Source organism: Gouania willdenowi, chromosome 12 (genome assembly GCF_900634775.1).
Source record: "Gouania willdenowi chromosome 12, fGouWil2.1, whole genome shotgun sequence".
NCBI lineage: Eukaryota > Metazoa > Chordata > Actinopteri > Blenniiformes > Gobiesocidae > Gouania > Gouania willdenowi.
Genome location: NC_041055.1, coordinates 27,927,933 through 27,951,431, shown reverse-complemented (window position 1 = coordinate 27,951,431; position 23,499 = coordinate 27,927,933). Strand labels below are relative to the sequence as shown.

The 23,499-nt window shown below is 35.8% G+C and overlaps 1 protein-coding gene across 1 annotated transcript; it reads right to left on the bottom strand.

Annotated features, from left to right (window-relative positions):
- Nucleotides 1–1,012: 1,012 nt before the first annotated feature.
- Nucleotides 1,013–22,970, bottom strand: pdcl (phosducin-like). Its single transcript, XM_028462266.1, has 14 exons — nucleotides 22,790–22,970; nucleotides 22,619–22,702; nucleotides 17,106–17,222; nucleotides 15,741–15,881; nucleotides 15,519–15,662; nucleotides 14,513–14,694; nucleotides 13,764–13,847; nucleotides 13,392–13,638; nucleotides 11,613–11,899; nucleotides 10,451–10,598; nucleotides 8,797–9,143; nucleotides 4,091–4,274; nucleotides 3,087–3,268; nucleotides 1,013–1,860 (listed from the first exon to the last, which is right to left on the bottom strand). The coding sequence occupies exons 1-14, from the start codon at nucleotides 22,794–22,796 to the stop codon at nucleotides 1,297–1,299; spliced, it is 2,718 nt and encodes a 905-aa protein (XP_028318067.1). The 5' UTR covers nucleotides 22,797–22,970; the 3' UTR covers nucleotides 1,013–1,296.
- Between the last annotated feature and the right edge of the window lie 529 nt (nucleotides 22,971–23,499).

Below are 23,499 nucleotides of genomic sequence, written 5' to 3'. Positions count from 1 at the left end.
GTAATTATTAGGCAAAAGTTAACTTATTTGGATAAAAAAGTGGCCAAACAATTTGAGGAAAGGACAAAAATTTGATGAAAATGTCAAAAACAACTTGCAAAAAATTGACAAAAAAGGAAATAAAGGGATATTTATTGGCAAAAGGTAGTTAAAGTGTGGAAGAAATGTCAGAACTTTTTGAAAAGGGGCAAAAATGGGACAAAGGAAGTTACAAAATGGCCAAAGGAAATAGGTAAAAAGGGGTTAGAAAGTTTCCCCCTTTTACAGTTTTCTGGGGGAACAATAATTAAAATTAAGACAGCAGACGCCTCTGAGGAAGACGGACAGCGCGCATTCGAAAACATTTTAGGAGATCAAAGTAAATTTCCTGAAAAAAGTTGTCTTGATAAATGAAACCTTAACATACGATGCTTTTTTTTATATTATTTAATCAGGCATCAGCCCAGAGACCCGTCTGATGCTGGAACAGTACTTCTGTGAACAAGACCTGCATGACTCAGCAGTTTTCTCCCATGAGGAAGTGACCCTTCTGCTGCTGTTGCCGTGCTTCACCCTAATCATCACCTACTTTTAAGCTCAGGATGTTAGCGGTGAAGCTAAAGTGCAAACAATGTGTTTGTTTTTTTTTTTTTTTGTAAATATAGAAAACTAAAGTCTAACTCTGGGATTTATTTTGTTGAATACACTTGGTTGATTTACACAGAGCGAGATTAATAGTTTGACTAAGAAAATCTAATAATTTCTTCACTTAAAACACTAGCTAAAATTAGTAACACCATCACTAACGCCGGGTGATGTTTAGCCGACATATTTTGATAATTACTTTTTATTGGGTATGACAATAAGATGCTGAAGCTACTCCGGAACCCAAGACACTCTTCATAAAAATAATATAAATACATTTGCTCTGGTGAAAATCAGCCGCCGATGGTATTCTAGGGTTAACGAGATCCAGTTTGATTACTGTGTGGATAACTGAACAATAAAAAAAACAACAAACATGAGCAACAAGTCCAAATGAGTTGTGTATTTATTTCCAACCAATTGAAATGACACTTGTGGAAAATCAACTCAAAGCCAGTGAGACGTTCAGCAGAGAAACAAACACGAGACAAAACAAGGAAATGTTTGAACACAATAAATAAATAAATGACAAGTGAAGTCACATGATGAGGTTTGCACTCAGATTTAAATATACATGACATGGACTATGGAATGATATTATGCCAGTAGAGTGTGTGATGACACTGGTCCACGTACATAGAAGTGAGTGCACGTGATTATCACAGCTCCAGTTTAGTCTATATCAAGATCTGAGTCATTGTCGCTAACGGCGTTCTGTACGATGGCTCCATTACGAATCGTTTTGGGGCCGATGGCCAGTTTGTCGGGGAGCAGGCCGTACTCCTGCAGCAGAGCCTCTACGTCCACGGCGAAGAAGTCCTCCCCCAGCTGATCGGTGACGCGCACAAAGTTCCCGATGAGGTCCCCGCCTTTGTAAACCAGCAGCGCTGGCAGAGCGCTGTCCCTGAACAGAGCGCTGGTGCTGATGGCCGAGCTGCGGACGCTGCAGAACTTCACCAGCGGGTACTCTTGAGCAAGGCACTGCAGGCTGCCGCCCATGGCCTCGCAGCCTGGGATGTCGGGCTCGTAGATGTGGATCATCACCAGAGTGGCTTTGTCCTCCTGGTCCAGGGCCTCCAGGAAGTCCTCGCCGTTGTTCAGCTCGTAGACGCGCTCAAAGCGTTTACCGCGACAGAGCTGACGACGCATCTCCTCGATCCGCTGCATGCGGTAATGCTGGAGGAAGTCCTCATCGTCCTCTTCCTCCTGGAGCATGTTGTACTCCTGCATGGTCATCTATAACGACCAAACAAAATACATTAATCTGAAGGCTTCTTGCTGACCCTGGGTCAGTGTTAGAAATTATTGAGGTGCACAGGCCATTTGGCCCTCAATTTAGCCAAGAAAGCCCCCAAAAACCATGTCCCACGAGTCAAAATTGCCCCCATGTTTTTTGTCCTCCCGCCCCTGACACACACAGACAGAGCTTCTCACGTCACAACCTACCTAAAGCTGTAGTGCAGCGTCACATCTTGGACCAGACCAAACCCCCACCCAACAAAGTAAACCAGTCCGAGTTCCCCCACCACATCCACACAAAGTGTGACAGAAGCTGCGTTTCCATTACCCTTGGAAATGTGCAAAATCGAAATTGCGCAATAAAAACTACTAATGTGAAAAAAACACTCAAATATCACTAAAAAGTTTTCACGCTTTCACGGTGGAATTTTACACTTTCAATATTGTAATGTGTCGCTAAAAGCGCTATGGAAACACTTTTTCCGCAAACACACGTCACAGAATGTGATGTACGCTACCTGGTCACATGACCACTTCCCTCCGAGAAAACATGGGGCAGCGCGTGTGGACAGAAGAGGAGACCAAGACATTTCTTAGCTTTATACTTAAAAATGATTACTGCCATATTAGACGTGAAACAACAAAGGAATGCGGAGTGCAATAAAGAGCGTTAGCGACGGAAATGATAAACTATAGAAATAAATGTATTCTGGAGGCACTAAATCATTGTTTTTTAACCTTGGGGTCGTAACCCCATGTGGAGTTGTCTGGAATTCAAATGGGATCACCTAAAATGTCAAGTAATTAATAAAAAAAATAACTGATTAAAATTATATTCTTTAAATATAAAACAACACACAATCTTAACTGTATTCTTTACTTTCACTTTCTAAAATATAAATCTATTTAAATTAAAATGCATGTGTTTGTAACACAGTGAAAAATAAAATAAATAAAAATAACTTATCTATAAAACCAATCGTAAAAGGAAAAAAAAAGTGTCTTTGGGGCCGCCAGAAATTCCTGATATCAAAATGGGGTCACGATCCAAAAAAGGTTGGAAACAACTGTGTTAAATACTGTTAAATTAATTAAAATGTTATCCCTAGTATTGGTATTCTGAACCACTGTTTCAGACCACGGAGGCCTAAATTACCCCATAATACTTTCCTCATTTCATTCCGGGCCCTGGGGCACCCTATTCACATCACGCTGATGCTTACTTTGCTTTTAATCTTGTCCTGCAGCTCCTTCTGCTTCTCTTTGTCTTTCTCCTGGTCGAGGTCAGAGCGGCAGGTCATGGACAGCTTCTTGATCAGTCTCTCCATCTCCTTCTTCTGCTCGTTTTTCTGCTCCACCTCCAGCTGCTTGTACTTCCTCCAGTCATTGATCACACCCTTTGGTCCTGAGGACAAAAATGTTACACATGATTCACTTTTTCTTATTTTTTGTAGAATGTTTGACTTTTAGGAGCTTTTGTTTAGAAGTAAACTATTGTTAAGTTATTTTCAGATTGAAATCTTTTACATTTTAATATCCACAAAGCTGCTGCATTTGGACATTTTTTCTTTTTGCACTACAAGGAAATTTAAAACTTTGGACACTTTACTTGTGGTTTAAGATGTTTTGTTAGTTTGAGCTGTAGATTATTATTTTATCTTCTACCTCTACCTAAACAAAATAGTGCTGTACACTTCATTTTTGGCAAAGAGCTCGAAACAGGTCTGCAATGTTACATGCATAAAGTTTTGTTTGTTTTCAAAATGTGAAAAATGAAAGACTAAAGGAACAGACACAATTCAATATTTTGAACAGCAATTTCTAAACTTTTAACTTGTATTTTTTTAGATTACCTCATGTGCAGTTAAAACAACAAGTTTGTGGTGTTTCATTGGTATTGTTCAATGTTTAACAATAAAATACCATTAGAACATTTAAGATGAATGCTGCTAGTTAAAAAAATAAAATAAATCAGAATGGGCAGGTCAGAAAATTGCAATCGGCGCACCCCTAGAAATATCGCTTTTAAGTTGCAAAAAACTGTAATGGAAACACAGCTACTGACTTTAGTAGTGCAGATCTAAGCGTTTAGCAGCAAATGCTTCACTGGTTTCCTTAAAAAAAAGCAACAAAGATTCTGTTCTTCACATAACATTTTTTTTTATTCTGCATTATTTTTTATTATTAATATGATGTTTAAATAACGTTACACTTCAACGTGCACCACCTGTGTTGACGGCGCTTCCGTCAGCGCTGTAATCGATTTCAGGCTCGTTGGCGTCCGCCTCCCTGATGGTCTTCTTCTCCCCATCCTCATCCTCATTGTCGCTGCCTTCGTCCTCGCTGCTGCTGTAGTAGTACTGCAGCTTCTCCCCCAGGAGTTTGTCATCCAGCGTAGTCATGGTGACAGTTTACTTGGAAAAAAGAAAAGCAGAGCACAACATAAATCTTCTCAATAATCCCAAAATATCAAAAAAATAAAATGCATCTTTTGGCCATAAAACTTAGAAAAATTGTACCATTTTTTAAAAAGATCTATACCATTATTTCCTTGTGTTACACATAACTTATAAAAGTTGGAATGACTTAAACAATTACCTGTTATTTAGAAGATCAACTAAAGAAACACAAATTATAATCATGAAATTGGCTGTACATTATTTCACATTATCATTGGAAAAAAGACATTTTTCTGTGCAAAGTTGTACATGAAGTAATTGGAGTTAATTTAATGAAGTATTGGGTAGTTGCTGTTTTAATGGTGAAAATCTAATAGGGCAGTGTTTCACAAAATGTATTGCCCCATGTACCCCTTAACCTTTATTTATTATTGCAAGTACCCCTTAGTTCATGTAAAACATAATTTATTTATGTCTGCAAGCTCATCTAAACTCTTTCCTGTGTCTTGCCAACATCAACCTTGAATTTAGGCCTTTTTATTCACTTATTTCTGATGTTTTGCTCGTTTTAGAATTCGAAATTCACCTTTTGGTGAATTTTAAAGAGTTGTGCCACAAACTATTATTGCTGAATGAGAAAAAATGTGTGCATGTACAAAAAACAAACAAAAAAACAAAAAAACTCTACAATGTTAAAGAATAAACTTACAAATGTTTCTGTGTACCTCCTGAGAGGTGTTCAAGTACCCCTAGGGGTACACGTACCCCAGGTTGGGAACCCCTGTAATAGGGTACCTGCACTAGTCATGAAGTGTTTTATGTAAAACCAAAAATAAAATATATGCATTTATTAAAAATGAATAAATAAAATCACACATTCAAAGTATTATCTTGAACAATTTTATACCTTTAAATAAAATCAATTGGGAGCAACCATGTCCAGGTTTTGAAAGAAAAAATAATGTACGAAAAAGTAGGTAAAGATGCACATTAGTGTGATAGACACTGATAAATCATGCAATTGTAGCTAAAAATGATGAGTTTCTAATTTAATTAACATATTTCCTGTAAAGAGGAAGGTGTTTTTGCTCATAAGAACAATAGTTTTCAGATTTATGCAATATTTTCCAAGTGATGCTTTGTTTACATGAATGAGCGATGTTCAGGGCAACTCAAATACTTTCACCCATATGATCATCACACACATTATCTGCATACAATCTGAATTACAACAATAATCCAGACTGAAAACCGTCCAAACTGTCACATGTTATTAAAAGGGAATCGGATTAGAATCCAGGACAACACATTTGACTGTTCAGCGCTAAGTGAAAGTGTGTCAGGTTGTAAATAAAAGGCCTTTTTGTGATGCACTGATCCGTGTTTTAATCGGCCTCAATGCACAGTTGGACACTAAAGCTTTATCCCTCTCACTAACACACACAGCAGCTTTTTAGTTTGGACACAATAACAACATATGTGTCTCTGTGACTACGATCCTATGCAAATGTAAACACAACAACCAGAAAAAAACAGCAGACCGCATAACCACATGTCACGTTATCGATGTTATTCCGATCTCCGCTTGCTTTCAGAGCTAACTTGTGCAATTATTGACGGGTTTGGACTGGAAAGAGGCTGAAGAAAATCCAATCAGCTCCGTTATGTAAGTAGGTTGAACAGCTAGCTACGTTAGCATTAGCCGACCTAGCTAGGCTGCTTCCCCAAACATTTGCTTCACTTGACAACGTTTATAAAACGTAAACAGAGAAAATAAAGTCAAATGACATATTTCACTTCTAAATAAACGCTTTGTGTGCATATATGTGTGGGTTCTTACCTTTTCGGTAGCCAAACGATGTTTATTAGAAATTCTGTTTCTTTCCACTCCCTTCTTCGGCTAATCTGTTTGACTGCGTAACCACGCCCTCTTACGTCGTGATGCGTTCACGATACCAAAAAAAATAAATGAATAAAAATTACTCTTTTACTTGTTTGTTGTGGATTCTGTTAACTTAAAAAAAAAAAAAGTGGAAAATTTGTAGCAATTTAACGTTTGCTAAACTCATTCTGCATACATGTGTTTCACGTTTTTATTTATTCTCAGTAAATACATTTGAACGTAGATTTCTTATTGGAGGACATGTACTAATAGTGCGAAAAGGCAGCGATAAAAGCATGAACAGATCTGTTATAGAAATAATAAAAATGACTGATATAGTGGCACTGATATTATTTTGATCACTTTCATTTATTATAAAACAACAGAGAAGTTGCAATTGCTTAGATTGTTAAACAAATTGTTTTACATTATGTACATTATAACAAAATACACGTATAGACCTTATTGAGATGAATATGAATCTGTGAATCTCAAAATCTTAATCTGCGCTTTGAATCACTTTAATAAAGTGGGTGATTTACATAATTCATTGTGCATGAGGTAGATTTTTTTATCTCAATAAAAAATAACTTCAATAATAATAATAAAACATATTCAATCAAAAAAAGTTTACTTTTATCAAGAATGAGCATTTTCAACCAAAGTGTTCAAATGCAATTATTTGGATCTCAAATATTATTTATTATTGCTTTATTGATTTTATTGAAAATATTTATTTTGATAGAAATAAAAAAAAACAAAAAACATTTGTTTGAAATTTCTTTTTCTTTTTTTTTAAATGGGAGTTTTTTTTGTTTTTTTTTAAATTAACAATATATTTTTTAATTAAATAATAGAGACACAAATCTACCTCAATACATAATGATGATTAGCAGGTATTTCCTAAGCAAAACTGTCAGAGTCAGTGCATATTTTGTTTGTTTTCTTTTTCAAAAATGTCTGGAGTTTGATCAGACATAGTTAAATAATAATGTGTGCAATTAATGAGGATCTTTAAATTCAGCAGTACACCATTAGATGGAAATGCTGTATGACTGTATGACTGTTGCTGTAAAGTTCTCCTTTAACAAACTAGTTTCTAAACTCAGTTTGCTCCAAGAAAATCAAACCTGGTTTAATCACTTGTGGGTGGGACGAGGAAAAATATCATTAAAATAAATAAAAACAGTTTGAATTTCTCAGTTCTTTAAATTCATACTTAAGGAACATATGTATTTGATGATATTTTGACAGGCATGGTGTGAAATACATGTTGCACAGGAAAATATATAGATTTATGTTTAAAAATAGATAATGTATGTCTGGTAACGGTTGGTTGAATTCTAAAAAAAAAAAAGTGGGTCACGATTTAATGACCTTTACAAATGTGGGTCGCAGGGTGAGACAAGTTGAGAACCCCTGATTTAGAGCGTAGTCACTCTGACATTTCACAACAAAATATGCAAAATTTAAATACTTTTACTAAAATGTTAAAAGTTGGGCTAGGATCAATCAACAACACTACTTAAAACCCAAATATATGTATTCAGCAGAAAAAAGTGTATTTGGAGTTTAGTTACTCTTTAAGACAAGAAAAAGAAGAAGCAGAGGGTGAGAATTAAATCAGGAAAAAGAAATTTTAGTGTAACATCATCTTTATGTCAAATCTTTTCATTAAGTCAAGCTTTAAGAAAATAAATCTACAGACAATACAGTTCTTTGTTAGAGAATGTCCATGTTTGTGTCCTCGCTGACAGGTTTGTTCAGGAGTGAATGAGATGGTGAAGAGAAGAATTCGGGAAGTCGGGCATCCTGTTTCTGCCTAGCAACGCCAGTCGCCGTATTTGTGTTGGGAGAAAAAAATGTGTTGACTTCCATTGTAACAGAAGACGTTTCACCACGCTGAAGAGCTGCTGTGTGTCTGGCTGTTTGTCCTATGGCAAAAATAATTCAGATTCCAAAATTCCAAAACAGAAAAATCACAGAAAACGCTGGCTTTCCTTCATAGGACGGTGGAAAATGCTGGAGTCTGGTAGGGTGCACATGGGTAAAAACTGGTCTCCAAAAACGTCTCATTCCTACGTGCGCTCTCTACATTTCATAACGGGTAAGTGAACAGTTAAGATCTGAAATTAGGATTTTAGGGGCATCTCGGTGGCTTTAGTTTTCATTCTAGATGGTAATATGGTGTATTTATATCTGTTGTAAAGTACGCTGTGATTAATGGCGTGTAGGGATTTTACAGCATGATATTTCCTAATATGGACTTTATCAGGCAAAGTTTGCATGAATATTTTGATGGCTGGGACTTTGTATGTGCACTCATATATCCCGAGCACTGGTAACTTAATGTGACCATATATCGTATCCTGGCCTCTTCTGGTAGAGTATCTTTATAAGAATACAGAGATATAAATCACTCCAGTATTTAAATAAAGCCGGTTTTGTTATCGGACATACAGGAGGCAGACAAGTATTTTTACCCCATTTCAAAACGGCGCCCGTTTATTTTCTACAGCTAACGACTTCCCTCGCTTTGTTTCTGTGCTCTTCAACACCTGGTTCCCGTGACTGTTGTCGTAACAGCGTTCTCTTCTAACACTTCATACTGAGTTTTGGAAAGAAAACTTTCCTGCTGGTGGGTAAAGGTCATAGTTCATCATCGGTCCGTACGTCTGCTGGAGGTGGCTCCTCCGATGGAACCCTGAAGGAAATGTACGGACACGTCCTGGTGTTCTGACACACCAGCTTCTTCAGAGTGGCTGAGTTTACGATATCGAAGCCCACTTTGCCTCCGAACGTGCTCGGCTTCCAGTATTCTGGGGAACAGATGGGGTTTCCCAGGAGCCCTTTGAGGGAGAACGGGGCGCCCATCTCCACCATGCTTTCTCCAAATATGGCCGCGGGTCTTGTTTTCTCCAACATCAAAGCAGGATAAAATTCAAGGGTGTCAATGTCGCCGTAAAACTCCTCCAGAGCGGCGGCGATCTCCTCATTATCTGAAAGACAGATTTAGGGTTTAGTTTTATGAGTTGGGATGCATTTAAACCAGGGTTAGGATCAATTATGATTGTAATAGCATAATTGATCATTCATTACAGATATTATGGCAATATAATTGTACTTAAAAAAAAATCTGTTGCTCTTGTAATCATAATTGAATTGTAAGTGAGTTCAGATAATTGACTTTCTAATTGTAATTGGCATGAAAGTTCTATGGCTTACACATCATTTTATCATTTCATTATTAATATTTTTTCAAATCTAGGGGTATACTGACAGAAAAAAGGCTCAGATGCCCACACCAAAAATATGAATCCCAATATTTGTCATTGATTAGGAAGCCTAACAAAGTAACCGAGAGATTAAAAATAAAATGCATGATAGATAATATTTTTTAGTGTATTTTACAACTGATTTAAGACATGGGTCAAAACTGACCCGTTATAAGAGATGCTAACAGAAAGCTAACACAAGAGAAAGGTTACGTTTCACGGGCTTATTTATTAAAGGCTCAGTAATTGTGATTAATCAAATTTGAACCTTAGTAACTGAGAACTTAATTGTAATTGACTTACAGAGGAAAAATAATCATTGTAATTGTATTTGAAATAGGAAAAAATGCCAGTCACCGTAATCATAATTGTTTTGTAATTGAACATGGATAATTGAAGACGTACCGGTAATTGTAATTGAAAAATGTAATTGACCCCAAACAAACATTTTTTTTTAGGCGCTTTGTAGAATTCCATGAAAAACTTGGCAGTTTAGGATGAAATGGTTTGTGGCAACTCTACCAATATGTAGCTAACATTGAGCGTAAGGTTATTACAGTGACAGTTTGGATGATTGATAAGGAGACAGATGGGTTTGCTTCAGAAAAATCTCACATGTCGGACACAGATTGTTCTGGAAGGGTTTGGAAGCTCTATTTTAATTTCCCCAGTGACCAAACACTTTACTGTGAAATATGATGAGTGCACGATGAATGCAGCCAATGTTTATATAATGTGTCCTAGAACACTATTGTTCAAACATCAGAGAAGATGCTGAACCAAAGACACTCTGACAAACACACCTTCATGAAAATAAATAATGTAAATACGTTTGCTCGGGTGTAAATCACCCACCGATAGTGTTCCAGGGTTAAACACTACGTCATAGGCTACAGGTTCAGAAAATGGAGCAAATACATTGAAATAGAAACAAAAGCTTTTATGAACTTTCTTGTGATTGGGTTCAATGACCGGCTGGTGTTCATGTTGTTTACACAAGCATGTAAAAGATTCGTTTCGTTTGGTCTCACCGGTGAATTGTTGGAACGACGTGTACGGCTCCAGGTTGAAGCGTTTCCTGTACTCGTTGAACGGCTGCACGCGGAGCTGACGCGACTCTTTTATGGCCCGCACGGCCACGTTGGTCACCACTGAGTTGATGTTGTGACCTCCGCCGATCTGCAGGGAATACACAGATTTAAATGTTTTTTTAAAAAAAATGTAGTCTGGTTCCAAACTTAATAAATCAACAGTGAGCACTATGGCAAATCATTTTAATATTTAATCAGTACGGCTTACTAGTGGGAAATACATTTTGACACGTCAAAATGGCAACTTTAGATATCTGGAAAACTATTTTGACATGTTACAAATATATTTTCACATGTAGTAATTACATTTTAACTAGTTAAAACTTTTTTTTTATTACAGATATCAGTATCTCTTTTTTCACATGTAAGAATAAGAATTATATATATCTACGATTCAATTTCCACAAAACAATCGTAACTCGTATTTTGGATATGTTATTTTTACTAGTAAGAAGTCTCTTTTTAATATCTATAATTCAATTCTGACCAGTTGTAAAATAAATTGTAGATATCTAAATTAAAGTTGTGACTAGTAAGAATTATATTTTAGATATCTGAAATTATATTCATACAACAGTTAAAATACCAAGCTGACATATCAGTAATTTAATTCAGAAAAGTAAGAACAATTGTAGATATTAGCAATTAACATTATGACTAGTGAGAATAGAATTGTAGATATCAACAATTAACATTGCAACTAGTCAACATTATATTATGGATATGTGGCCTTGGAATTGTAACACGTTGAATTTGAATTATAGATATCTGAAATTAAATTTGAATGAAAGTCAATGGGACATTTCGACTAGAGTATTAAATTGTTGATATCGACAACTAATAGTGTAACTTGTGAGAATAGAATTGTAGATATTAATAATTCAAATTGCAAATACTCAAAATTACATTATAGATATGTGGACTTGGAAGTACAATATGTCAGAATTGAATTATAGACATCTACAATTACAAGTAAAGCTACTTTTTAAATGTTAAAACGGCTTGCCATATGAGCACTGCATTAAATCTGCAGATATACATATACATCCATGTGCATGACAGTAACATGTCCTTATGTGTGTCTTCTTTGACTGGTCCTAACTTGTCCTGCAGTTTGTTTAGAGAACGCCTCCACCAGCTTCTCCACGCCGTAGTGAGACACCACCGACGCGTTGAACAGGAACTGTGCGTACGAGAGCTCGTCTCCGTCTATCAAGAAACTGTCGGGCATCAGAGGGTGCCAGTGGTAGAGCTGGCTGAACTCCAGGGCGATGCGGTTCCCGTATTGAAACTGCGAGTTAAACAGCAGGGTGGGGTCGAACTTCAGCTGCAGCAGGTAGCCGCTGAGGTGCTGCACGTATTCTTCGATCACGATGCGTATGGTTTCGCCTGACGCAGAGATAGAGTGAGTAAAACGGAAGAAAAAACAAGATGGGAAATGGACTTTGAGTCAAACTAAACAGGTTTAATGTATTTAACCCCCCGAGAAAAACTTTCCTCAAAAATATTTGTCCAAAAGGTTACTTTGATCTTCTGACATGTTTTGACTGAGAATCCCTCAGATCCTGCTGATCACTTTGATGTGTCCTTTTGTGTCATCAAAATTAAGCTGTTATAACACGGTTATTACTACATATTATTAGCGGTTTCCCGATTCAATATTGATATCGGATATTGGTCCGATATCAGCTAGAAAACAAATATCGGATTTTATCGAACTGCATCTAAAATCACCGATATAAGTTCTCCGATAAAATGTTCTGCTCCAGCACTTCTATTCATAGGTGACTGTGGTTCACACTCCAACATAGTAACCTACTGTTGCTGACTATTGTTCTCTGTTTGAGTAACATCACTTCATGAAGCCTTTTCTAACATACCACACTACAAAATAAGTTATACAAGTATGTATGATTTGTGCTGATATCGAATCGGATCAATAATGGTATCGGCCAATAGGCAAGGCTGTAATATCGGTATCGTATCGGAAGTGAAAAAGTTGTATCGGGACATCCCTACTTATTATTACTTCAGAAGTCAAAAAAACTTCAAAACGATCAGCAGACACCGCTGAAGAAGACTGACAGTTGGGAGTCAAAACATATCAGGAGATCAAAGTAAATTTCCTGAAAAAAAAGTTGTCTGAATAAATGAAACCTTAATATATTTAAAAAAGTAAAAAAGAAAAAATTAAGGAAATACTTTGAATGCTTATTAACCTTTGGCCTTTCTCCCATGTAATGGTTTACATTAAACTAATGTCATGTCAGGCGCAGCGGATAATCATAAATCATAAATGACTTGAACAGAAGTTGTATGGTCAATTTTTCTGTAGAAAAGCTTTATAGCTTATCACACATGTATCAAACTCAAGGCCCAGGGGCCAAATCCAGCCATTTAGAGCATCAAATTTGGCCCGCTCAAGAAAGTAAAAATGATAGAAATAAAATGACCAACTAATCCAGTTGTAGATATCTCAGTTCCTCCAAATACAAATAAATCTAGTAAAATCCACAATACTTGCAGAGCTCAGTTTTCCAGTCCAATTACATGATGGCGATCATTTCTAATCTAAAATTGTTGAAAGAACTCTCAATTCCTCCAAAAATCTGGAAAATGTTGCTCAGAATTCTACAAAGTTTCCCCAAATTGGCAAAATGTATCATTTATATATCTTTTATATGTGGAAGTGCCAACCAGAGCACATTAATGTTGAATTTGCTCTTTTTCCCACAAAAAATCTGTGGCCCACTTAAGCTCAAACTGCTCCGTATTTGGCCCTGTAGTTGACGGCCCCAACTTATCATTTTATTGATCAAGAATAATACATAATAATAATCAAGAAATAACATTGGAAAACAAAAAGATTTGGGCGACGTACCGATGATAATGAGGCGTGTGGTTTGGAAAAGCTGGTCATCGTCCCATGTTGGATGCTCAGCCTTCAGCACGTCACACACACGGTTGTGCTCTCGTAGCCACAGCGTTGCATAAAGTCCTAAACCAGGAAGAAGTCCAAACACTTCCTGACCAATGGCCACCTGATTCTGAGGGGGAACGCCAGGTGGGTAGCTCATCCTCACCGGCGCTTGTTCCACAGTGGGAAGATGCATCTCTCCATTTATTAACTGAGAGCAAGATTAGAAATGATTCAGCTCCAACATAAATCTGTCATGAACTATACATTTATTTATGTATTTATGTTACTAGACTCATACTAGATCAATATCAGGTAAAGACCCAGACTCTTTACCTGATATTTAAGTTTTCCATCTTTGTGCATCCTGAGCTTAAGTTGGCGTTCCAGGTTGTCACCATAAATGTGTCCTGCATCCACCTTCAGACGTCCCAGTAGAGAAGTTAGACAAGATACACCATCAAATGTAAGGATTCAAACAGTTTACAGTGTTTAACAAGACCCAAGTTGTTATATATAAAAAAATTTACTAGAACCCAAAATGTTGCAATTGGTCAATAATGTAACGAGATGCTGAGCCCAAAACATAAAAACGTTTTGCCTTTTTTATATATATGTATATACAGTACATATGAAGGTAAAATAAAAAAGTTACCAAAAATGTCAAGGTTCTCCTTAAGGCTTTATTATTATTATTATTATTATTATTATTTATAATAATAATAATAATAATACAATATACACACAAACATTTACGCATACACATTTGTGTATGATACTACACTATTAAAGCATTTAATCCTTTATTCCATAAACATTGACTCACTCTATGATGTAATAAAATGTAAAAATTTTTTTGCCTGCCATAAATTGTAATAAACTTAAAATGTAACAAATCGTTATATTTTGGGTTCAGCATCTTCTTACAATGTCGACCCGTTATTGCATTTCGTGTTTTATTACATTTATTTTTATAACAATTTAGATCTTGTTACATTTCGGACTCATCCACATTATATACAGTATATATATATATATATATATATATATATATATATATATGTTCAAAACAGGTTCAGACCAACCCCATGAGCTAAAGCCTTGGTGAAGCCCACGCCCATGTGGTTGAAGGTCTTGAAGAACTGGTGGGTGAAGTGCTGAGCGAAGAAGGCAAACATGAGGTTGGATCCCTGCGGGTCGGGTCTGAAGGTCCTCCTCTTCAGCAGCTTCTCCACCAGCAGCTCGGGGTCAGGAAGCCCCGCCTGTCCTGCAGAGGGTCACATGCACGCACAGACACACGTCACGCACACGCGTCTCAGATATACGCCACTCCATGCCACGCCTCTAGTCATAACACTGAAGCTGCGTGTCTGCAGAGACGCTGATACAGTTGACACATTACACAGCAACTCTGCTGGACAATTCAAGGTCAGAGCTCTGCATGTGGGCCACTGTGTGAAGAGTTCAAGTGAAACAAAACAAAGGCAGGTAATAAAAAATGTTACGATGAAAAATGCTGTGACTATGAAACTGTAATAATTATGGTTTGAAATAAAATAAATATGGCTTTTGATATATCAAATGTAAGCCCAGAAGAAGTCAAATGAAATCATCATAATATTTTGTAAAAAATCGGTATTTAAATTTGAACACGTCAGCACTAAATCTAAAACAATGACGTTAAATCTTTTGTATTTACATCAATTAAGTAGTTTAAGTTCAAATTACTTTGTATAAATTATTTAGGATTATTTTGGTTTTCTTATTACACGTTATTACTTACGCTGTTATTACGCATCATCACAAGGTTATCACACGGTTATTACACGGTCATAATGCGGTTGTTAATTGAGTATTATGCATTATAATGCAATTATTACGCAGTCATAATACGATTATTACTTGTTATCACGCATCATAACGTGGTTATTATTTGGTTATTACGCGGCTATTACTGTTATTATGCAGTCATGAAACCTGAACATATCATTCAATTCATAGATATTATTAATATGAAGCCAAATAAAAATTTAACTAGTTGTGTTTAAATAGAAGAAAAAATGTATATTACATAAAAAAGTCAACTCTGACCTTTGACCCCCAGAAGCGTGGGGCAGTCCTCAGGTACTGGAGGCAGGATGCGAGTGTAGTAGCTGAGGTTGTAATAGGACTCCCAGCTGAGGTAGCCATATTTAGAGTTGTATGTTGGTGGATAGGGTATCAGGTTAGATCGCACTACACATGAATAAAAAGGAAAAACATAAAAAGGACAAATAGTGACACGCCACAGATTTAGGTTTCCCAGTAACGAACCTGTTAAAACCAGCCGCATGAGGACTTCCCTCAGAAAGCTGCAGTTGATGATGTCCCACAGCCAGCGGAAATGAGTGAGGATGTAATGCACCACACCCGGACTGGGCTTCAACAGCCCACGCACCCGGGTCCAAAACTCAGCTGTGATAGGAAGACACAGACATGAATGAGCAGATGTTACTGGGGGGGATCCAATATTATAATACAATAATAATACAAAGTCATGGCATCATACTGTAGTTCTGCAGGAAATTATTACATTATTACAGTATCAGTGCCAACACTGATCAGACTGTGTGTCAATGCAAGGGAGGTATTATGTAGGAAAACAAAATCCAATGAAACATTTATAAAACAATGATTCTTTTTGGAATTTAAGCATGTTATTGAACTAGTTCACATTGTTTAAGCCTTTTTTAGGCCTTACTAGTAAACTAAGTGGAACCGACATGTTTATGAACGAGTAAAATTAAAGATTTGCAGCAGCACTAGTGAACTAGTGATGGTAAAAGTGTGTGATAACTTATTAGTGGGGTGAAAAATAAGCTAGTTAACTTGTTACAGAAACAAAAAATACTGTAAAGATTGGAAGAGAATGCACAATGAAAATTTAAACGCTTTTGCTATTTCAGTTTGAAGTTATTTCTATTTAATATTTATATATTTATCTTTTAACAGTTGATTATTAGTTATTATTAAGTTCGAATTCTGAGTTTAAAGTCAGAATTCTGAGATTAAAGTCAGAATTCTGAGATTAAAGTCAGAATTCTGAGTTTAAAGTCAGAATTCTGAGATTAAAGTCAGGATTCCTTCCTTTATGATTTTACATTGTTTTTAATTTTAATAGCAGATTTCATTATACTTGCCCTTTCAACTAAATCCCTCCTTAGGGTGAAACCAATCCTCTAACTGGCAGCAGCTTCACTAAGATGTTACCAAGTGGATTCTGGGAGTTCTTTTCTCATAGTTTTTTTTTTTTTTTTGCCTTTTCTGCCTTACATAAGAAGCAAAAATATTGTTTTAAGTACCGTATATGTTATCTTACATTACAGGACAATTTCCCTGGTCTTTCCTGCCAATCAAAGTTAAGGTAATCATGACATGATAAAAGCATGTCATCCCAGTGAATAAATGTTTGTAGTGTGTGTTGTTGGTGTATTTGTTGAGTAACCAGTCTCCTCATCTGCTGTGATATTTCCAAATATTTGAGTCTAGACCAGCAGTTTTAATCATGCCAGCCTGGAGCTAATTTTATTTACTATTTTGTTTTAAATTAAAATCCTAATCTTTAGATTGCTTTTTAGGTATTTCATATTTCCCTGGAGGCATAATACCAGAGGATGAGATGAGAGTAAATAGACTCACGGATGGTGCAGTTCTGCCCGTAGTATCCGGTGCGGGTGCAGTCACACTCATACTTGTCCTCAGCGTAACGCACACACACACCCCCATGCTGGCATGGGAAATAACAGCATGGGTTCACTGGAAAGAAAGCAGGAAATGTTAAATTCTTTCAGAGTTCACATATGAACACACATGTAGCAGAACATGGAAAATAACTCAGGTCTTGAGCAGGGATGTGGAAAACAAGTGGAAAATAGTACTTTTTGATGCTTGAGATCAACAATTTAAATTGTTATAAAACTAAGTCAAAGCAGTCATAATTAGTTACATTTAAGATAATATTTAGTCAGTGGCAAAACTTTCAGTATCTTAGTTGAACCATCACATCTTTAAAATTAAAAATCAAGTTATGCTGTAGGTGCTTCCTCAAGTATGGAAGAGGATTAGGGCCACTGAAAAAAAACAGATCCAGTGGTGGAAGAAATAAAAAAAGAAAAAAATGTAGAAGACTTTTTTTTAGTCTTCATTTGTTTTCTTTTAGTCTTCACTTTTTTTTTTGTGTGTGTGGGTTTTTTTTTTTTTTTTTTAATTTAATTAATATTTTTTTTAGTTTTAACTTCATTTTAAAAATGACAAAATTTTTGGATTTTCAGCATGAGTGAGGGGTTACTGAGGAATCGAGAACTTGAAATTTTTTTAAATAAAATAAAACTGAGACAAAAATACAATTCAGACAAAAAAGATTGGGACAAAAAAAAAAAAAAAAAAAAAAATCAAGACCAAAAAAAGAGATCAAGACTTAAAAAAAATAACAAAAATGATAACCATATGATTTAAAAAAGTGTTCTACAATTGTGATTTTTTTTTTCTTCCCCTACTAGATGTGTTTATTTTTCCCAGTGGCTGTTATATTTGGGTTTTTTCCAGTGGCCCTCTTCCATTCTTAAGGTTCTTATTTAACCAATGTAAGAAAGATAGCATATTTTACACAAATGCAATGCATAAAACAAATAGGAAAAGAACAAATAACCAGTCGTGTCTTCAGCTAAAGTCCATGCATAGCTGGAATCACATCTGGACGTTGACTTGGACTTTGCAGAACATTCCACATGTTTGACATAAGAAACGCTCTGGTTACTTTCCCGTATATATTCAGGTCGTCCCTCAGTCATTTCCTCAGTCAACATCCGCTCAGTCCATTCTGAAGTGTTTCAAACACTTCATCCTTCATTCTGCTGCTTTTGACATGAGCAGTTCATTCCCATCTCCATACATTTACTGTATGTTCCTATGATAAATACATATTTACAGATATTTTCTTTCTTTACTTGTTCATAGGATGCTAACTACTATTACTAACTAGGAAGTTATGCCCTAATATTATCTATACTAATGCCTCAAAAGACATTTGAGCATAAATGTAATATCAGTGATAACAACCATAGCTCTAATAGTAATAAACTTTGGATTACAAGTAGTACTGGTAGTGCTTTGAGTTTTTACTAGTCACATATTTTAAATCTACTAATACTACTAGTTCTAAGTCTACTTTACCTTTACTAAAAAACTTTTTTTTTTGTTTATTAGTACTACTAGTTAAGGGTGTAAGAATAAATCGATATGGTGATATATCGCAATATTTCCCTGTGCAATTATTGTATTGATCCAAAAAAAGTCCAAATGGATTTTTTTTAATTGTGGCTTTAACCAAAAATCCATTTAATTGTACTAAGATTTCATATAAACCAACATATTCAAGCAATAAGTGATATTGTAAATATCAGTCGCAACAGGATCTTCACTTTAAATTTCCTAGATTTTGTGATGAATTTATTTTCAATTAAGGGAAATATTAAGTCAATTTGAGGAAAAGTGAAGGATTTAATAAGAATTTTGAGTTTTTTCAACTGCTTAACATTAAAAATGACGGCAATCATGCCACATAAGCACCGGGAAAACTGTGAGCCCCTGCAAATATTGTTGAGTTTCATTTACACAATGATTCTTGTTTTCTCTGTCATTTTTATTTTCTCCTGCGGGCCGAAGTGGATGCTCCAATGGCCCGGATTTGGACCCTGGGTCATGAGTTTGACACGTAGAGTACATGTTCTCCATATTTGAGCACTAGTACTCCATAGTTTCCATACTGGCATAAATTGGATAATTCTTTCCTTCTTTCACTCTGTGATCTGAATAAACTTCTCTTACTCAACAATTAAATTATTATTATTATTATCATTTATTTTAACAGAGCACATGTGTAGAAGTAGTTTTCTATGTGCAAATTATTTTGCCTTCACTTTGTCTCTTGACAAAATAAAATAACAGGATGTAACTTGAAAAAGAATGAAATTACATAAGCATTTTCTGATGTTATCACAGGATTAGACGGTTAAACAGAGGGATTTTACCTACTACAAAAAACGATACACAGCCAATATTAATATTACGAGTTTCCTGTTTGAAACAAAATATAATGTTTTATGATTGACTAGTCAGGCAAACCAGTGTGGAAAAACAGACACAAAAAGGCCTTTGTTCAAGCTTGAAGAGGGAAAGGGGGGTGGGGGGGGGGGCTTTTCTACTTAACTGACAAGATACAACATGCACTGTCAACTGGTCCATACATGCACTGAGCATCAAAGCGAACGCCTAAACCCTCAACAATTATGAAGATGATGTTAAATATTAAATAATATTAAATTATGAGACTTTACTTTGTCCATCTAAAGACAAAGAGTTGATAAAATCATAGATTAGCTCTATGTGCAGCTTTGTAGGCATGTAATCTTTTCTGGGAAAGGTTCCATCAATCTGCCTCTCCTACAATCTACATCTACAATCTCATCTGCCAGCTATGTAAACTATCCTAACATTATCTGATTGAAAAGGTAAAGGTGAGTTCAAACTTTTCCACTCCAGGGAAGTTGTCAATCTAAAGTGGAAAAAGAGGAAAATGAATACCATGCAGACAGAAGCTAAAGAATTCACGCTAAGACTCTTCTTCACACGTTTCAACACTCATCCTTAATTTTTTCAAGACATTAAAACTCAGTTTAGTCCAGGGGCCAAACACGGAGCAGTTTATCTTAAGTGGGCCTAATTTAATAATTGTTGTGCTCTAGTTTGCAGTTCCACGTACAAAAAAATGTTAAAATATGTACAGCACTGATAATATCAAAGCATTAAGTGACACATATCAGCCCATGCAGGATTTTCACTTTCAATTTATTGGAATTTGTAGCTAATTTTTATGTAATTTGGGGAAATTTTGTGAAGATTTGTGAAAATAAAAATGACTTCCACCATATGATATAAACATGGGGAAAATGTGAGCCCTGCTACTAGTGTGGAGTTGTATTGAATTTGTGTATTATTTTGGAGATATCTACAACTAAATTAGTTGGTCATTTACACAATGATTCATGGTTTCTCTGATTTTAGTGCTTTCTGCTGCGTGCCGAATTGGATGCGTTAAAGGGCCGCATTTGGCCCCCGGGCCTTGAGTTTGGCACATGTGCACTAAGGACTTACAAATAGACTAGTGTTCATTTTGATTATTTAAATATGTTACAGATATAGTCGCCTAAAATATAAAAACATAACAGTTTATGCATTTAAAAAAAAAAAAAAAAAAAAAAAAAGATTAAAATACCTTTGATTGATTAACCTGATCTGGGATGGTTTTATGAGATCAATTGATCTAGTGACCATATTAATCCGCAAACACAATCAGCTTACTTCCTATTGGATCCTTTACAGCAAAACCATAGAAATTGTTTAAATGTGGCAAATTGTGGGTAATATAATTTGAAAATGTAGAAAAAATAGTTCAAACTGGCAAATAATGGACATTAAAATCATGAATGTGGTTAAATTGGCAAAAATAAGCATGAAATGTGGTGAAAAGAGGTTAAATGTGACAATAATGGGTCAACGTATGCAATATTAGGTGAAAAAAGTGGTGGAAAGGGTTTATAAGGGCTGAAAATGTTTTGAATGTGGAAAACAATGTGCAAAAAAGGCATTGAAATTTGATAGAGAAGTGGCAGAAATGGGAGTAATGTAGGAAAAATGCATTAAAAGGAGCAAAAATATGGCAAGAAAAAGTGATGGAAATAGGTAAAAAAAAATATGGTAGTTGCAGAAAAAGGGTAAAAATAAGCAAAAATGGGCTCAAATTGTTCCAAAAATACTCTTCGTGTCTTGAAGGTGTCTGGCGACATATTAGTTAAGATGCTTTTTTTACCGGATCATTTGGCCCTCTGCCCATTGTCGTTGAGGATCTTTGGCACAGTGTGTGTGTGTGTGTGTGGGTGTGTGACAGGGTAGTGAGGCTGTACAGGTCCAGCAGGAAAAGTGTGTTTGAGGGGCTTTTGCTTGTGTTGAATTCATTTCCTTCACGACAAATCACTGACCACCCCATGTTGCACAACACAGAAACGTGCACACTACAGGGTAGATTTACCGTCAGCGAGGGTAAATAGTTTCTAGAAAAAAAGATGCGTTCAATGAGCCATGAGGGTAAATTATGCCATCAGGGACGGGTCTTGGAAACTTTGGTTGGGGGGGGCAATGCAGGGACACAAACTAGAATTACGGCGGCACAAATACATTTCAAATAATAAAACAACCACTTTAAATCCCAGTTAGTAATACTGTTTATTACCATAAATTATATAATTATTTGCAACATGGGCATTTCTCTTATATGTTGAGGCAACAAAACATGTAAGAAAAACAAATATGCATGTGATATGTAGTTAATGCAATAAAATAGTTTATCATATCTGTGTGTGGATCAAATGCCAGCTTATATACCAAATAAATGTTTTCTAACAGAACAAATATAAAGCCCTATACATGTTTAAAGTTCAAATATGTAAAACTACTGCCACGACAACAGCTAGGAAAGTGATCAAATATGAAAGTGGCTTAGCCTAATTTGAAAATATTAGAATCCATGTGAGCTGCACCCGTCAAAAATATCACAAAAACATCAGATAAGAGTCACAAAGGAGCAAAATATTAGATTGCAGTGTAAATTCCCAATTCAGACTTACTTTAAATGTTAAAAAAATTTAAAAAAACAACACAAAAAGACATCAACATCAACATCCAGCCACACACCAGAGTTGGTTATCCTATCTTAAATGTTTTCTAAGAAAACTGTCCCCTTTGAAGATACCCGGGAAGATACTCCGGGAAAAATATTTGCACACTTCTCATTTTCGAACTCCATCAAGGTATTGATAGCCTGAAGCCACACACCACATTTGGTTATCCTATCTTCAACAGTTTCTGAGAAAAGCTGTCCCCTTTAACTCAGACGGACAGATGGAAGGAGCTCAAACCTATATCCTCCTTCCACCCTTTGTGGCTGGAGATAATACTGTCATCATGCCAGGATGTCATAGGCTATAACTTATCACGGTTACTGGAATATCAGGTTCAATATAGAGCCTGCTGGATCTAAACACTTTATTTCCCTCTCTGTTACTAATACTATCAAAGCACCATGACCTTTGACCTACCTGTACTGGAGGTAACCTCATCCCCACAGTGTAAAGGCTCCAGTAGCAGTAGCAGTAAAGCACAGACTGGTCCCAGCGCAGAAGCTGCAGCAACACACACAGCATGTTTAAGAACAAAAACACTGATTTCGTGTCAGTGAAGCACGAGAAAAGACAGAAAGTTGGCTTTACCTCTCATTACAGCAGCCTCAGGTCAGGAGATTCACATTCCAGCTCATGGAAACAAAGGGAAAGGTGTGTAGTCTTGTTTTTCAGGAGTATATGTAGCTCTGAGGGTTAGATCAGATCCACACAGAATGAGATCAGCTGCACCAACAAGTCGGTTTCAGTCTGAAAAAGAGAGACGTTTACTTTTACACACAGTAAAGCAGCATCAGACCTCTGCTCTATACCGCCCCTAACGGTGGAAGAGAGTGTGACAGTAAGTTCGTATCAACTCAAATTCTTATTATTGTTATTGTATGAGTTAGATTTATGTCTTTATTGTTCAATTAAAAAACCCTTTTCAATCAAAAATAAATATTTTCAAAGAAAAAACACTTTTTTTGTCTTTGATTGAAAAGGTTTTTTTTTTTAAATTTTTTTAATTAAAGTAGTCTTCTTTGTATGTGGGCCATAATTCCGGTTGTACATATGTGTCTTTATTATTTAATCAAAAAATAAAACTCATTTTAAATGCAATTATTTGGGTCTCAAATTCTGCTGTTTTGGTATTTGTCTTAACTCTTTTCCATTTCAAGTTTTGGAACATTTTCAACTAAATTGAACTTTGTAAAAAACATTTCCCAACCTATTTCCAATATTGTTCATCTTATTTCAGCATTTTTTTTTTCTTCCCCAATTTTTTTTAATTTTTTTAAATAAATTATTTTTAATAGAGT

Excerpts from the sequence above, each read along its gene's own strand:
- pdcl (XM_028462266.1), bottom strand. Across the intron at positions 14,695-15,518 it reads CACGCTTCTGGGGGTCAAAG|GACAGGCGGGGCTTCCTGAC; the intron begins GTCAGAGTTGAC and ends GACCCTCTGCAG. Across the intron at positions 11,900-13,391 it reads CACACGCCTCATTATCATCG|GCGAAACCATACGCATCGTG; the intron begins GTACGTCGCCCA and ends TCTCTGCGTCAG.